Source organism: Motacilla alba, chromosome 2, assembly GCF_015832195.1.
Source record: "Motacilla alba alba isolate MOTALB_02 chromosome 2, Motacilla_alba_V1.0_pri, whole genome shotgun sequence".
Taxonomy (NCBI): Eukaryota; Metazoa; Chordata; class Aves; order Passeriformes; family Motacillidae; genus Motacilla; species Motacilla alba.
This window is the reverse complement of record NC_052017.1, coordinates 40404341-40419786: the sequence shown is the minus strand read 5'-3', so window position 1 is coordinate 40419786 and position 15446 is coordinate 40404341. Positions and strand designations below refer to the sequence as shown.

General features: G+C 38.5%; 1 protein-coding gene across 8 annotated transcripts in view; it reads right to left on the bottom strand.

Moving 5' to 3' along the window:
- Positions 1-3062: 3062 nt before the first annotated feature.
- Positions 3063-15446, bottom strand: part of RBMS3 (RNA binding motif single stranded interacting protein 3) — a 705955-nt gene continuing 693571 nt past the window's right edge. For 4 of the 8 annotated variants that reach the window (XM_038127643.1, XM_038127644.1, XM_038127649.1 and 1 more), the window contains 3 exons: positions 13098-13225; positions 10896-10959; positions 3063-9212 (listed from right to left, as the gene is read on the bottom strand). In XM_038127643.1, coding sequence (XP_037983571.1) covers positions 10914-10959; positions 13098-13225 — 174 coding nt within the window. In that variant the 3' untranslated portion in view covers positions 3063-9212; positions 10896-10913. Of the gene's footprint in view, positions 9213-10895; positions 10960-13093; positions 13226-15446 lie in introns of those variants that run through there. The other 4 variants (XM_038127646.1, XM_038127651.1, XM_038127650.1 and 1 more) reach the window with 2 other exon arrangements.

Sequence of the window (15446 nt, the reverse complement as noted above, 5' to 3'; positions counted from 1 at the left end):
AACTTGCATCATAAATGGAGAAAGGAAGCACTGGGTCAGCTCACCACTTCTCTTGGTGGCTTACTCAGCTTGCTGTGCAGTGGTTGTTCTTTTCTTCAGCTAAGGATTGCTGTGTCTTGCTATCAGCTGAGGAGATGTGTCTAATTCCTTGCTTCTGCCTCTTCCTCTGTACTAAAAAGAGACTCAATGGTGGCAGTGCAACTTTGCGTGTCACCAACACTAACTAGAAAAAACCAAGATGATGTGTGGAAAGCTCAGAGCAGCCTGGACTCCACTAAGGAGTACTTCATACAAGATTAACACCAGGCAGAAGTTGCTCGACCTGAGGAAGAGACCATCCTAGTCAGCTGCTGTGTGATGTAGCACAACTGTTAATAAGGAGGCACTGATTTCTGAGTGAAAAACATGGAACTCAATCCCACAGGAATTATGTTCAAGGAGCTTACGCGATTTTCGGTTGGCTGCATGTCAATGGCTGAATTCCACAAAAGACAGAGAGTGTACTGACTGGTAAAAAATGGTGAAATAAATCAAATAATAGGTGTAAATAATGGTTTCTATCTTTTTCTCACACAGTTCTATTTTTCAGCAGCCTTTCCATGCAGCAGAACCTAGGGCCTCAGCTAGTCACACTATAAACATAAGCCCATTCAACTTTTAAAAGTAGCTGCATCATTTCAACTGCATTGACTTTCAACTCCTCTATTTAAAGCAGTGCACATATCTAGTACATTACTTAGCTATAATTTATGCTCCTTCAAGTAAGTTCAGTGAGGTACCTGTGCAAAGCATATGCTAAAAGTGACCACACTTTTGGCAGAGGTCTATACACATAAATTTTGAAAAGGAAGGAAGTGGTTTGGTCACAGGACCTTGCTAAAAACTGGATTGTAACATTGGTAAACAAACCTTGATGACCATGCATGTGTTTCCCCAAACTGACAGGCCCTAGTAGGGCTTAAGTGGAGGGATGTGCAGTCTCCTGCCTGTCTCCCATCTGCAAGATGGGAAACATCCCACGCCTGCCTTGCCTGCAGCAGTGGGCAGCTGCAGCCTCCTGTCTGGATGTGCTGGGCAGCACGTTCCCCTCCAGGCAGGCTTGTTATCTGCCAGGCAGAAATCTTCCCCTGGTGCCTGCAGCCTCAGGACCACTTCTGTTAGCCATTAATTAGCACCATGGCTGGTGCTCGCCTAAGCCAGATGGAGCCTTTGCCCTGTGCTCGGTGTTCTGCTGAAGATCAGATTGACACAAATGGGGCAAGGAGCTGAGGCACAAAGGCTACAGCAAGTTTGCCAACAGTCAGATGGACACTTTGGTTTGAATCATGGCTTGCTTAGTGCTTTCAGTAACTTCTGTTGCAGTCCTGTCTGCTCCTGACCCTTTGCTTCTGTGTTTGCTGATCATTATTGGCACTCTGAGACCTTGGTCTTAATGGGCAAATTCTGGTCATCCAAGATATTAAAATTAAAATTTATACAAACCTGCTCATTGTGGAATTGTCCTGAATTTATGCTATACCAGCTATTGATTTGTTTTCTCTCTTCCCCTCTACTTGAAATCTCAAGGAGTGACAGTCTAAGGACACTGCTTTCTCCACATGGAAGTCATGGACATCCATTCCAGATGCAGACTACTGATCAAAATGGCTTTTGCCCTCTGGAACAAACTTACCTCACACATGACAAAGCCCCATTTGTTCTTATTCTTTAATTCTAAGGCTAAGACAGATACAATGATATAATTTGCCAATTAACTTTTTTTTTTTTTGACACTGACAGTGGGACCAAGAGGATGAAAAGATAAAGGCTTTTTACCTGAACTTCTGTGGAAGCTGATGCAAACTCCCCTTAGACTGGTTCCATATGCACACAGAGAGCCAGCTGACAGACAATAAACCCAAAACCACTAATGCCACAGTTGTTAGCAATTTCATTTTAGTAGAGCTTGAAGTGGAATGATCTTGGAAATGGAGCAGTCCTGGCAGTGACAAAGATGAACCTGACACCAGAACATCAACAATAAACCACCTTTGCACCATCTGTGTTAGTGGAACACAGTGTCCCACTTTCTGCTGATCTCCCCAGAGAGTTCCAGGCAGGCTGCAGCTTCAGCATCCTGCTTTCCTCCTTTTCTCACCATCATCATGGCCAGCAGCAATGCACATTTCAGCACAGGTGCACTTGAAAAAACCCTTCTCAGCTGCTTCCTCATCTCATTCCTCTGCCTTTTAAGGATTTCTTTGTTCTTTCCTGATTAAGCTGAAGGGAGTTAGAAGCTCATTGATGTGTATTTCACTGGGCAAAACAAAGTGAAAAGAAAGTGTGCAGGCGATCCCACAAAACATGTATAGGGCTGAAGGAGATAGGCACATTCCTGGTAGATAAAAAGGAGCACTCAGTGACTCCCAACCTGTGAACAAAGCCACTTTGTTTGGCTGGGGAGGAGACTGGAGCTGAACCCTTCCACCCCATCCTGTCCTCACCTTTGCCACAGAAACTGCCTGGTGGGAAGAAATGCACAGGGCACAAGAGAGCTGCTGAGTGAAGCAGCCACGGGGAATGCACCAAATACCTTGTTCCCTGTGAGATATGGCTGAGGAGGCAATTTACTTTCCACTTTCCTTTCAAGATGAAGTATGGCTCACTCTACCACTGCTTAGGCTGTACTTATTCCACAAATAAAGATTTTCTGTCTTCCATGTGGCAACTTTTGCCCTGAAGTCACTCTTTAAAATAAACCTCAGAAGCAGAGGCAATGTTCTGCTAGCAGGTGCACTGCTGAGAGCCTGGACAGCAGATACCCACCAGCGGTGTACATTCAGTCCTGGTGTGAGAAACACTTCCTCCTGCATTTCACCTCCTAGCACGTGAGTGGCCGTGCTGCTGGCAGGGCAAGCAGAGCTGTCCTGTCTCTTTGATTCCTCCCTTCCATTTGGTGAAGATGAAGAGGAGGCAGACTTTGCTGCAAAGCCTTTCTGCTCCCTCTGTGCTCAGCCACAAGAGTCAGAGCCTTGGGAAGCCTTTCCAGAAAGGTGCCACAAGAACACAGAGTCACCCAGCTCTTTTCTTTCTTTATTTTTTTATTGAAAGCTTCATCAAAGAAAACAGAAGTTTAAACCTAACATCCACTGATCTACAGAAAGCCCCAGGAGTGGGAAAATGGCAGCTATTTAGGACTGTGTTACAAATGGAAAACATAAAAAAAAAATCATAGCAGTACAGATCTTTCAGAGACATTCTGAGACATCAGCACACAGATGCCCATATAAATAAGATTCATAATTTAAATGTATCACAGAGGTTCTGTATTCTACATTTTGGCTGCAGTGAAGTCTGTAAGGGCTGTAAAGAACCTCTGACCCATTTTTGTGATGCATGTTTTCTTGATAGGAAGTTCATCTGCTTTCAAAGCTGCTTTGATTTTTCTTACAGATAGAATCTATTCATTCTCCTTTAAAAAGGAAAACAATTAAAAATTCCTAAATGAATTCTGTACACTTCCTGGTTTTACATAAAATTGTTTTGCCTCAAAAAGATAGTAGAATTTTCTTCCACTCTGGAATACATCATATTTAATAATACTTCAATTACATAAACATCATGTTCTCTTCTTTAGGCTGTATTTTTGGGCTTTTAAAAATATAACTGACTGTAAATTTCACCAAATTCATAAAATTATTATCCAAGAGAAAGACACTTAAAGGCAGAAAATTAACGTTGGGCAGATACTCTTTTAAGGACAACAGATCCAGATCTTGGAAGGTGCTTACACCTTGCAGGCTTTGGACCTACAAGGAAAAATGGATTTGTGAACCTGTCAAAGGCTGACATTTTCCACTTCATTACACATTTTTATTAAAGTGAAAGAACTCAGCAGTCACTGTTGGGGAGTTAACAGTTGAACTGAACAACTTCAATAAACACAAGAATTTTTTTCTTATCGTGGAAACCTGAACCAGCGCTGGGATTATTTCTTTTACAGATTTACTCTCATAATTTTCTGTTCAATTTTGACAAGGAGCATGTTAATAAAGGGGAGAAGAAAGGGTCTCTTCTGCCTGCTTTGAGGCACAAAGGTGAATAAATCTCTGGGGTACATACAGAGCTCTAGCCTATTTGGGTGACAGGAGCAAGATAGAAAAAGTTGGTGCTCTTTTTGAGAGAAAAGTAACTCTCCTTACTCTGCATCTTTGCTGCCTGCTGAGATTCTAGAAATCTGCTCCACTGAAGGGGAGGAGAAGTCTGCTGCTCACTCAGCCCTCCTTCTGAGAAAGTGTGCGTGCATGACTGTGTGTATGCGTATAAGAACTGAAAGGAATCCTTGTGCCTAGAGTCAATTGTCATTAAACAGAAAAGACTAATGCACCAAATGTCAGCAGTTTTGTTGTTTTCTGTTTTGCATTTCCATCACACCATGACTGTTTTCTTGGTTCACACAGGGCTACCGAGAAAGACCAGGAAAATCCCCTACCCTAGGGCACTTCTTTTATATCCAGACCAATTTCATGTCAAATAAAGTTTTGAAAGGAAATGTTGACCACGCGTGTATCAAACATTACTATCTTCAACTACCACATTTGGTCTCATCACTAAAAATGGATTGATTCATTACTTTAAGCACATTATCACTCTTTAGCATGACTCTTGCTATAGGTGGAGTTAAGTGAGTCTGCCTAAACCTGTTTTGCTCATGTCAACCTCAGCATTAAAATGAAGTGGCACGAGGAGCACCATCAAGCTTAAAACCATGAAGCATGGCAATTTTTTTAACACTCAGGATCAGTCTCAATCTTCAGTACCATAAACAACATAATATAGATCCAAATACTATGACATATTAAAAATAAACTTTATTACAATGCAGGCTTCCTCAAATTTGCTGAGTTTTGGTACACATACATACATAAATAATACCCTTCATCTGATTTTTACTCGAGTAAAAATCCATTCGAATGCTACAGTCCAATTGCCCGTTGAAAGTTTAAGCCCTCACTTCTCTAATGACCAGCCTTTATCTTCCACGTTTGGGCATGCATCCATAGCAGAAGATGACACAATGTGATGCAATTGCTCTCAGATATGCCTCATTCTGCATTACGGTGGATTTCTTGACCAACACAACCAAGGCAGTCTCTTGGTAAACAGAACTACACAAGTAAGCACAGGCTAAGGACATTTCAAGAGTCTGTTTCACCAGAAGGCAATAAGAGGACATTCACAACTTGAGGCCTGACTGTCACAGGTGAAAAGTGCTTACAAAACCAGCAGTAGAGCCAGATAGGAAGAAGAGTCCCTCTGCAATCTCAGTGGGAACAGTGAGATTTTTTCAGTGCCCTGATCTACACTTGGGTCAGCACCTGCAAATATAATACTCTCTTCAGTTCCACTGTGTCTTTTTTTTTTTTTCCCTCAATGTTAAGTGACAAGCCCAGGTATTCAGAATTTTCTAGCCATAATTCGTAGTTTTCTGACACCCCTTTTGTATTTATCTTTTAAGGTAAAAAAAAAAAAAAAACCAAAACCAAAAACAAACCTGAACATCCAGATTTGATTATTTACAAGAATTCAGGTGTGATGGAAAGTACATACGCAGTTCAGTTCATGGATTTGATATTACTTCTAGACCTCTGGGCCAGGCACCATTGCCTTAGACATCTAGAGTTGCTTCTGCAATCTTTCAGGAACTCTCCTGATATTTAAAGCTAATTTAGCAAGACAGACAAAGATATTGACTTTACAAATTCAGGTCTTCAAAAAAAAAAAAAAAAAAGGAAACCAGAAACTAAACAGAGCATAGCTATAAACCTTCAAAAAACCATATTAGCCAGAACAAACATAAAGAAAACCAGTTTAAGATTTCAGAGGCCACCAAGTGACAACACCCATGCACCAAGTGTGCTGCTATTTCACTGTTCATTTTTATCTCATTTTTAACTTTTAGAAATAAGTTACGACTTTCTGAGCATTTTGTAAGTTCCAAATGAGCTTTTTTTCTTACCTTATGATCTATGACTGTTTATAATCAAGGCTCACAGTGTTTACAATTCACAGATTTCAAGTACCAGTTCACTGTTTTTTATGGGGTCACTAAGATGATGAATTGTATTTAAGGGATCCATTTTCTTTCCTCTTCTTCTTCCTCTACTTCTTTGCTTTGTTTCTTTTGCTTTTAAACATTATTGAACATTATAGCATGGAAAAGAAAGGGAACAATTCTAATACAGAATGCACTTGAAACACTTTAAAGTGACAGGCACTGTGATATCATGTTGCCTGCCTGGCTTAATAAAAAAACACTGAAATTGTTTAACTTTGCTGAAAAAAAATAAGAAAAATGTTTCTGAATGTATAAATAAAGCAGCAGAGTTCTGAATAGAAACAAGAAGGTACCTCAGCATATTCATCAGCCACATGGTAGCTACCTTGTAGCCTCATTGTTGATAGAAAATGAGACTTTTTGTGTGTCACATTAGAACTAACACAGAAACAAATGTCTTTAGTTCATATTTAACTGACTTGTGCCTGGGGTTATCTCCATTTGTACAAATAATTCAGAGAGAGACAGAAAGAGAGTATGTGTAGAAAGGAAGAAAATAAGGCTAGATTGATTTTTTTCCCTCATACGCCCTCTAAAGAAAGAGGGAACCATTATCCAAGGACAAAATTCAAGCGCCCCTCTAAAAAAGCAACAAGTAATGAGACAGCACATGAAACAGAAAGAGAGGTTTGGGATTTGTTTCTGAATTAAAAAAACATCTTGTGGATGATGTTGTTCTTTTACTTTGGCATCATCTGGTTTTCAGAAGTGTTGAATACCAACAACTACTTTGGAGGAAGCAGAAGTTTTATCACTTCTGAAAATCAGGCCCTCTTTCTATGGTGAAGAACCATGTGAACTCCCATTTCTCTCTTTTCTATGTTGCATACCTAGCAGCATTTACTTGGGAAACCCCCTCCCCCCTCCCATTATGTTAAAAAATACGATCTTGTTTTATCAATTTAAAAAAATAATTGAGTTCTTTCCCCCAAAAAAGTCAGGTTAGGGAAACACAGACCTCTTTTTAAGATTGGGCAGCTGAATCAGATTGATCCCATACATATGTTTTCATTTTCCTTATTTTTAATGGATACCCTGTCTCTAATCCACCACAGTAAATGTGATGAGCCTTCCCCTCTCTTCTGGATGGAGGAAATTTTAAAAATGTTTGGTTTAATATTTACACATAGATATGTGTGTATGTATGTATATATGGAAATGCTGCTTCACTTCTGCCTCCTTAAGGAAAAAAATCATCTTTTGACTTCCTTCTCACCTTTTTCATTTGTCTGTTTGGAAGAAGTAAGGGCCATAATCAAGATTTCTGTATGGAAAATAACTGTCATTTCTAAAACAGGTTGTGGTGGATTAAATTTGATTTTTTTTTTTTGCCTGATCATCCTAATTAGTGATTGTCAGCCAACATATTAAGACAACAGAAATCATAGCAGAGAAGAACAATTTTTAACTTCCTGTCTGCATGACAATATGACATAATTTTCAAAATTTCTGCTTGTATGGGAGAGCTAAAATGAGAACAAATATCAAGTTTGCTTTCTCTTATATCTACCTGGCAACTCAAATGCAACACTGAGAAATAAATGCACAATTAAGGTGGCTATGCATGCTGGACGATGACAAAGACTGAGGTGAAGAAATGAATTGGTATGTTAGAATTCAGAAGGAAGACTGTTGTTTCAGTAGAAATACCAAAGATCAGGTAATTAAAGAGAAAAACTCCCCAAAATTAAAGCCTGCCTGGACAGATTAGTTGGTAACCCAATCCCCCTTGCTTTGGAATGTTCTCCAAAGCACATCATCAAAAACCTGGACAGCTTCTGATACCAACTATTCTGAAATTTCCACTATAAACATATGCAGTATGTAAAACACCAGTGGAAGATAGTTTAAACAAACAAGAAAGTAAGAACTGGTCCGGCCATGTAGGTCAAATAAAGATTAAAAAAAAGAAAAAAAACCCTCTATCTTCTGGACTGCGTTAGGGTGTCACTTCATCTTTGGTATAAAATAGGCCATCCATAGGCTGCATTTGTTCACAACTAGGAAAGACTACAGAAATTGTCAACAATTTCTTCTATCTATTGCTTTTTTTGCACTTTTTTTGACCATAAGCTCCTATCTACTTAAGTTTTTTTAATGCTCTTAAGCTAGGTTTTTGCAATGTGACAAGCAAAGCGGACTAAAAACTTCTTAAAGCTCATAAAAAAGACTGCAGATAAAAAGCACTAATGCTTTTGCTAGCGATCACGCTTTGTAAATAAAAAAATCTGCATTCTGCAAGAAAAAACCCCTGCATTCTGTATAATGCAGCAAGTTTTTTTCTCAATTCAATAACTTTACTGTAAAATGCTTTAGCCTTCTAGATTTTTTTTCTGTCAACACTTAAGACAAAGTTCATCAAAGTCCCAGCATTTTTCCAATCCTTTCAGTTGCCACAGTTCCTTTTATCATCAACTTTTCTTCAAAAGAAGAAAATCATTTTCTTTTAAACTGTACAGTTTATTTTTTGTTCACCCCAAAAACTCAGTCTATTAAACTTCTGCACCAGCACCGGTGTGAGCAGTTTCAATTCATTCTCGGGTTTTCTAACAAGACGTTGACAGCTTGCCTTGAGAGCCTTTGACGTCCTTAAAATTAAGGCAATTAAGATTCAAGATAAACCTTACCTAAACATTTCTTTAAAAAAAACCCAAAAAACAAAAAACCAAAAAATACTCTAGATTAAAACAAGAAGAAAAAGAAAATGAGAGAAAAAGAGTAGCTTAATTTTTGAGGAAGACAACTGGTTTTCATCGCAACTTGCTCCCTCTTGACATCATCAGTTTTTCTGTTTAAAAAAAAAAAAAAATCTAGCTACACCTCCAGGTAAATTCTGAATTCAAATGTTCGTCCAGATGAAATGTCAACCCAGCATTTTTCCTCTGGGTTTTTCCTTTAGTTGAAAAAAAAAATAGCAAAAATAAAATTGTCAGACTACATGACGGAACCATTTGCACAGCACATAAAAACACTGTTTTGTTTTCGTTGGGAAAAGTAGAAAAAAAAAAGCATTCATTTGACGCCTGTGCAAACTGGAAGCCAACTTCTTGTTCAGTGAAGTTTCTCCATTCAAGGCAAAGATTTCAGACCGACATTCTTCAGTCCTGTTTATTGTCTGTAAAAACAATTGAATTAAAGTGGTCATTAAGTCAAAACAACTTTGAAATAGCCTCCTCTCCTTTTTTTTTTCCACCCAATTCCCTTTAAAAGTTATCCAAGCTAAACTAACTTTGCAGCTGTTTAAATATGATACCACCACTAAGCTGAAAATAGTCAGGCAAAAACAGGGAACTCCTACTTTGGGGACATTAACATATCCTAAGCAGATGAATTTACTCTTTGAATGCTAGGCATTCATAGGCAGTCTATCTGCACTGAAATGAGATGAATATATGGCTTAACACTGTGTAAATCTTTCACAGGTAATTCAATAGGAGGGTGAATATTTTCACAATAACAAGTGCCACTATTTCTTTTGGGTATTAATAATAAAATGAAAGATAAAATTGCAATACAAGAATACAACCAATTTGCTAGAAAGAACACATTTTCTGATGGCAAGAACAATTACACTGTGGAGCAGTCTGCTTAATGAGCCAGTTAAGGCTAACTTAGCAGAAACCTTCAAGGCAATATTAATTAGAAAAATATATATTTTTATCATATAGTGTCATATCTTCCTAAATTTAGCACAGAGAACAAGGAAAACTATCAATCTTTTTCCTATGGAAGGTACCTCTCATTTTGTGTTTTTGATGTTTCCTGTCACTTAAAGATATGTCACATCTAGCTTATTTGAACAAGACTGTAGCAGATCTTTATGAGAGACCCAGAACCAACATAAAAATTCTATTCTGTGTCTAGGGCTATCTGTAAGAGTCAGCTGTTGCTTTTCCCAGAGTCTTTCAAGCTTACATGGAAAAAATCCTTTCCTGACCAAAGTTCAACACAAGAAAGTCCAGCACCTTTCCTTTTGCAAACATTAATGCATTTGCCTTGCTTAGTTTAAAATAAATCTTAAAATTAGGAGTTAAATTGTGAAGAATATCGATGACCTAACATTTGACACAGAACTTTTTGTCTGGGAGTGTAAACACAGAACTACAATTTTAAATATTAAATTTGCCAAAAGGCTTTTTCATTGCATGACACTTGAAAATTAATATTTTGAAAGTTCAGAACAGATTTATGTGGAATGCAACAATTAACTATTTTCTTCAGGTTTTCTATGCATAATTTCTGGTAGGACTACTCAAGTTGGAACCTCACCTCCGGAGATTTTACTGCCCCTATGGGTTGAGTGGCTGCCGTACATGCGAAAGTCCAATACCACCAACAGGTCACAGCACACAGCCTCTAATCTAACCTGGCGTTGAGTTTGCCTACAAAAGGCTCCAGAAGAACATAATTCTTTCCACATTTAAAATCAGAGTATGTTGTCCAGCAGAGTTTTGCTTGGAGGTAAGAGAGTATGCTTTTTGGGGGCAAGAATAGCCATTGATCTCCACTTCAGAGTCTTCGTGCTTTTATGTGCAAGATTAAATATTTACAAGGAAAAAGGGGAGTAGGGTCTAAAATAATGAAGGTGATTTCCTCATAAAGAAGATTTCTCTGCTCAGAATTAAGGGCTTTTTTACTCTACACAATATGTAGCCAGGTTTTTGCCATGAAGTTATCATTTCTGAACTCTGTGGGTGGGATCCTCAAGTACAGCATTCAGCATATTAAATAAAAGAACACGTATGCTGATTAGAAAGTGGAACTTAAATTCCAAGTTTCATGGTTTATTTTTACTTACAAAGAGAGTACAGAGTCCTTATACCACCCAGTTCATTCTTAGTACATTTTCTCTCCTTCGTTGCCTGCAATTTCATGATTGTTGCAAAGAAAATAAATGTAAGGAAATATACCATTATAACTTTTCTCCTGACTGATCAGCTCCCATGAAATAATTTTATATAGTCTGCCTGTTCCTTTGCCTATATCTGACAAAAATCATTGTCCAGTCATGTTAAATACTTCCTTATATCTCACGTTGACAATCACCGTTTTATATCTGGCATGATGTTTGTTATTAATAAATGTGCCCTTTGAAAAGCAGAGTAATAAAATAATACTTTAATTATAAAACAAATTCACTTGGTTTTATATTAATGGTTACTGGAATATTTTGTCAGAAGTTATTTTTTTAAAGACAGAGATTGTGTATACTTTGGTTTGTTTCTACAGCTCCCCACACTGCATTTCTGTCTACAACTGGCAGATATAAATAGAGGGCCAATTTCAGGCTAAAAAAATACTGAAATAAGCACAATAAAAAAAAAATCTGTGGTGGATCTGCCTGTCTGATTAAAAAAGAAAGAAAGTCCTCTGAATATAAATGCCAGTGCCATTACAAGTATATTCATTGCTGCAAAAAGGCTGTAGCTGACAAGGAAAGATGAGGGATCTCATTTTCAGGGAATTCACCACATGAGCAAGAAACACAGCATCCATTTCAATAAAGAATTGCAATGTAGTTTTCACCTGCGCTGGAAAAATGCCAGAATCTGCAGCTCACAGCTACCTCATGAGGGCTTCTACACCTAAGTCGTTATGAGGTCTTCTAGACCTTTTTCTTTGAGATGTGAGAGAAAGGGAACTGGGACACAGAAATCATCAGAACCAAATGCTACAGAACACACTCATTAAAACAAGTCAACAGGATGGTACAGATACGAATTTCTCTCTTTGCTTTTTATATTCTGTAAGTATTTTGCAATCATTTATTTATAGGTGCTAGAGAGACTGGCAACTAGAAAGGATAAGCATACATAGTCTGTGTCTCCAATTGGGTAACTTGTGATTGATTGTTTTTGCAATATGTACATAGAGATATAGGCATGACAATAAATAGTCTTCTCTTTTATTGTGGTCAAAACCACATAAATCTGAAACCATTTGATATGTTGGTACATACATTTGTTTGTCTATGATGGTAGACAAACAAATGCATCCTTCACTTCCAGAGCTCAAAAATGAAGCAAAGCAATTGACAAATTGTCATAATTCTAATCTTTTCTATACCAGTTTGTATCTGATGCCTCTGTAAGTACAGAGTCATGATGCACTGACTGACATATCTATCGTATTTCTTGTCTGGCTATCTCTCTACTTTCTTCCCCAAGATAAAACATGTATAATTCTATTTTCAAAGTGATGCTGGTGTTCAGTATACATGTATTAATGAAAGACTGGATTTGTGCTTCTTCCTAGAATCTGTCCAACATTTATCAGTCCCAGTGAGTATCCTGTCAATATGAAACCTTCCCTTTGTGAAGATTTTTATTGTAGCAAAGAGAAGTTGTGTTTGAAGAGATTATTCTGAAGATGAAGGGACTCTTTAGAAGTTCTAAATACAGCTGTCAGTTTATAAAGTTTGAACTTTCTAAGGTATTCTGTGGGAAGTAAACAAAGGGAGCAGAAGAATGGAGACAGATTGAATAGTGCTTCTACCCACCTCCTTCTTATCCCTCTTCTTCCATTTCCAGGTTCTGCCTACTCCTTATTTGCATGGCAGTTTTGCACAATCACAAATACCAACTTGGGGTAATTTATACTGCTTCATTAACTACACTTTCAGAAAGAAACCTTTACGTGTGCCAATGTGCGCTGTGCCAATATTTTCACCACTGCAAAATTTAAGCCCTTTTTAACCTCTGATGGCAGATGCTGCTTTAGCCCAGCATGATGATTGTTAACACAGTTGTTGAGATCCTTCTGAGTCCAGAAAAGCAGCAGACAGTTAGAGAGTATATCACTGTGGGCAGGAGCTCAAGGACATTTTGCCAAATTGAGGATGTCAGCCAAAACCTTTTGCTAATTACAGTGCTATATATCCAGAATTCATCAGAACTTAACAAAGCTATTCAGAATTTGTATTTCTGAAAGAGGGAGTGAAATTTGGCCTGCTATAATCAAGAAGCAAACCCTTCTGACTCCAAAGCCTACGCCTACTTACTTAGACTGTTGGTAAGAATATGCAGGCGCATGTTCACTGGATGTTTCCACTGTCATCTGTTGCTGTTGACCACTGGCTTCCTGTGATGAAGATGCTACTGTCTGTGGGGAAGTATCAGCAACAACACCCTAGGGAATCAAATGAGAACATGAAAAACTTACTAATTTTGCTCATGGCAGTGAATTACGTAAAAGAGCTCATCACCAGCTCACCGTTCACACATTTCTCTAGAGATTGAGAGTTTGAGGTAGCAGAACCACATGCTAACACAACAAACTCCATCAGTTTTAGAAAGCTAATTCAGCCACAAGAAGATTTCTCAGCCTGCCAGTAGTACTTGGCTCTCACAGGTTGCAGTGAAAAACATCCTCCTCTTTGAGGGCAGTTCCCTGCCCATTCAAAGCTAGAGGCAAATCTGATTCTGGTGGATTCTGGGTTTTACTTCTTGGCTTTTTCACAACATATACATGCTTCTTCTAATTCTTGCTTACCTACCCCAACTTCATAGTGAGTTCACATTTATTTTGTTTGATTTAAAATGCAATAAAGATGGAATCTAGGCCCACCGCTTTCCACTTTACTACACATCCAAAAGAATTTGAGTCACCTTAGAAGAATGCTGCCCTCTTCTGCACACTGTCTCTATGCATGTTCCCTTCAAAAATAAATTTGCCCTACGCTAAAGACTTTATTCTTAAGTCAAAGCTCCAATGAAGTTTTGTTTTGTTTATATATTTGCAAAAAATAGATAAGTAAATACATAAAAGATTATATTCATGAATGTAATGTTATTTCTTATCCTATTTAGACAGTCTGAACTTGGTTTAAGTTTTTTGTATGCTTTCAAAGCAAGATACATTTTCTTTCCTCTACTCTCATGCTTGGTGTGTTGGTCTCATGAATAGCAAGTATCTTCAGGGAACATGCTTTATTACTCTATTGCACACAACAGAGCCAGAAGGGGGAGCACAAAGCACTTGCTTTGTTTTTATTTGAGCTTCGTGTAAACAACAGGTAGTTTATTTTCAAGCATCTGTTAAAATATCAGTTTCATTTTTCAGAACTTCTTTGTATCTATTGCTTAGCAGACTGCCAGTATTATATTTTTCTGTCTACTTCCTTGTCTTTATCCTTCTCCTTTTGTCCATCTCATCTTGAGATTGTAAGCTCTCTGGGGCAGAGACTGTATTTTTTGGTCTCTGCTTGTGGAGCATCCAGCATGGTAGGGTCCTGGTTCATGATGCTACATGAATACAGATAAACATTAACAATAATCATCATCACTAGATAAGAGCAAAACAGGCTATAGATTCAGATAACATTTTGATTATTATAGTAGATAATTATGACATTGAGTTACTTTTGAAGGCATGGCTGTACTAGCGAGTGATAGGGAGGAGGGCTCGACAAGTAATTTAAATAAACCTTAATTCTCGTTTGGACAGGTCAGCATGGTGTGCAGCCAACCCCATGATATCAACCACTCTCTCTATCCCACCATCTCCTTTTAAGTCAGATTTGTATCTGCCTGATTTAGACTTAAGAATGGCAATTGAAAAGAGGCACTCACAGTGCATTTGCAAACAAATGAGGTTTAAGGCAAAATAATACCGAGGCAAAAAAGACTGAAACATAACCAACTCAGTACAACAGAATGGCAGTAGTCTTTCCTGTGAGACCTTATCTGGGAATAACTGCAAAGAACTAGGAGAAAACAGGATAAGCCCACTTGACTGCTGGTGAAGCCACAGCAGCAGTACCACCAACTCACATCTTCAAAGCACAGAGTAGTAGTAGCACAAAATCCAAAGTCAACACAGACGAAGACAGAAGTACAGAGACCCTGGCACTCCTTGCCTTACCCGAGAGTAGGGCAGAAGTTGTTAATAAAAGAGGGTAGTGCCAAAGAGAAACACACAGGGAAGAGGATGCCGAGGCTCCCTCCTCTCGCTGTGCTCAGCTGCCCTTATGAAGCTTCACAGAAGTGGAGGCCAAGCTGACGCTCTCCCAGCAGCTTGTGGTCTACAGGGTTGAGTAAATACTTACTCATTAGACTGTCATCAGCATGACTCAGCCCCAAGGAGGGAGGGAGCGAATCCTTCCTCAAGGATGAAAAGCACTCAGTCAGTGCAGCATCCTCCACGTCTGTATATACAAGAGGAAGGTTTCCATTGCTCAATCACTTTTTCTGGTGGCTAAATGTTTTAGCAATTACCTATGCTTGCTAAGGACCGCATCAAACCCTCTTGCAATCTTCTCTTCTTGAAATCTCTTTTGGTTTCGTGGTCTGCCTGCTGGGTTTGTTTTCCTGTCTTTTCCCATCTCCCTCCCAAGTACATGGGGAAAAAA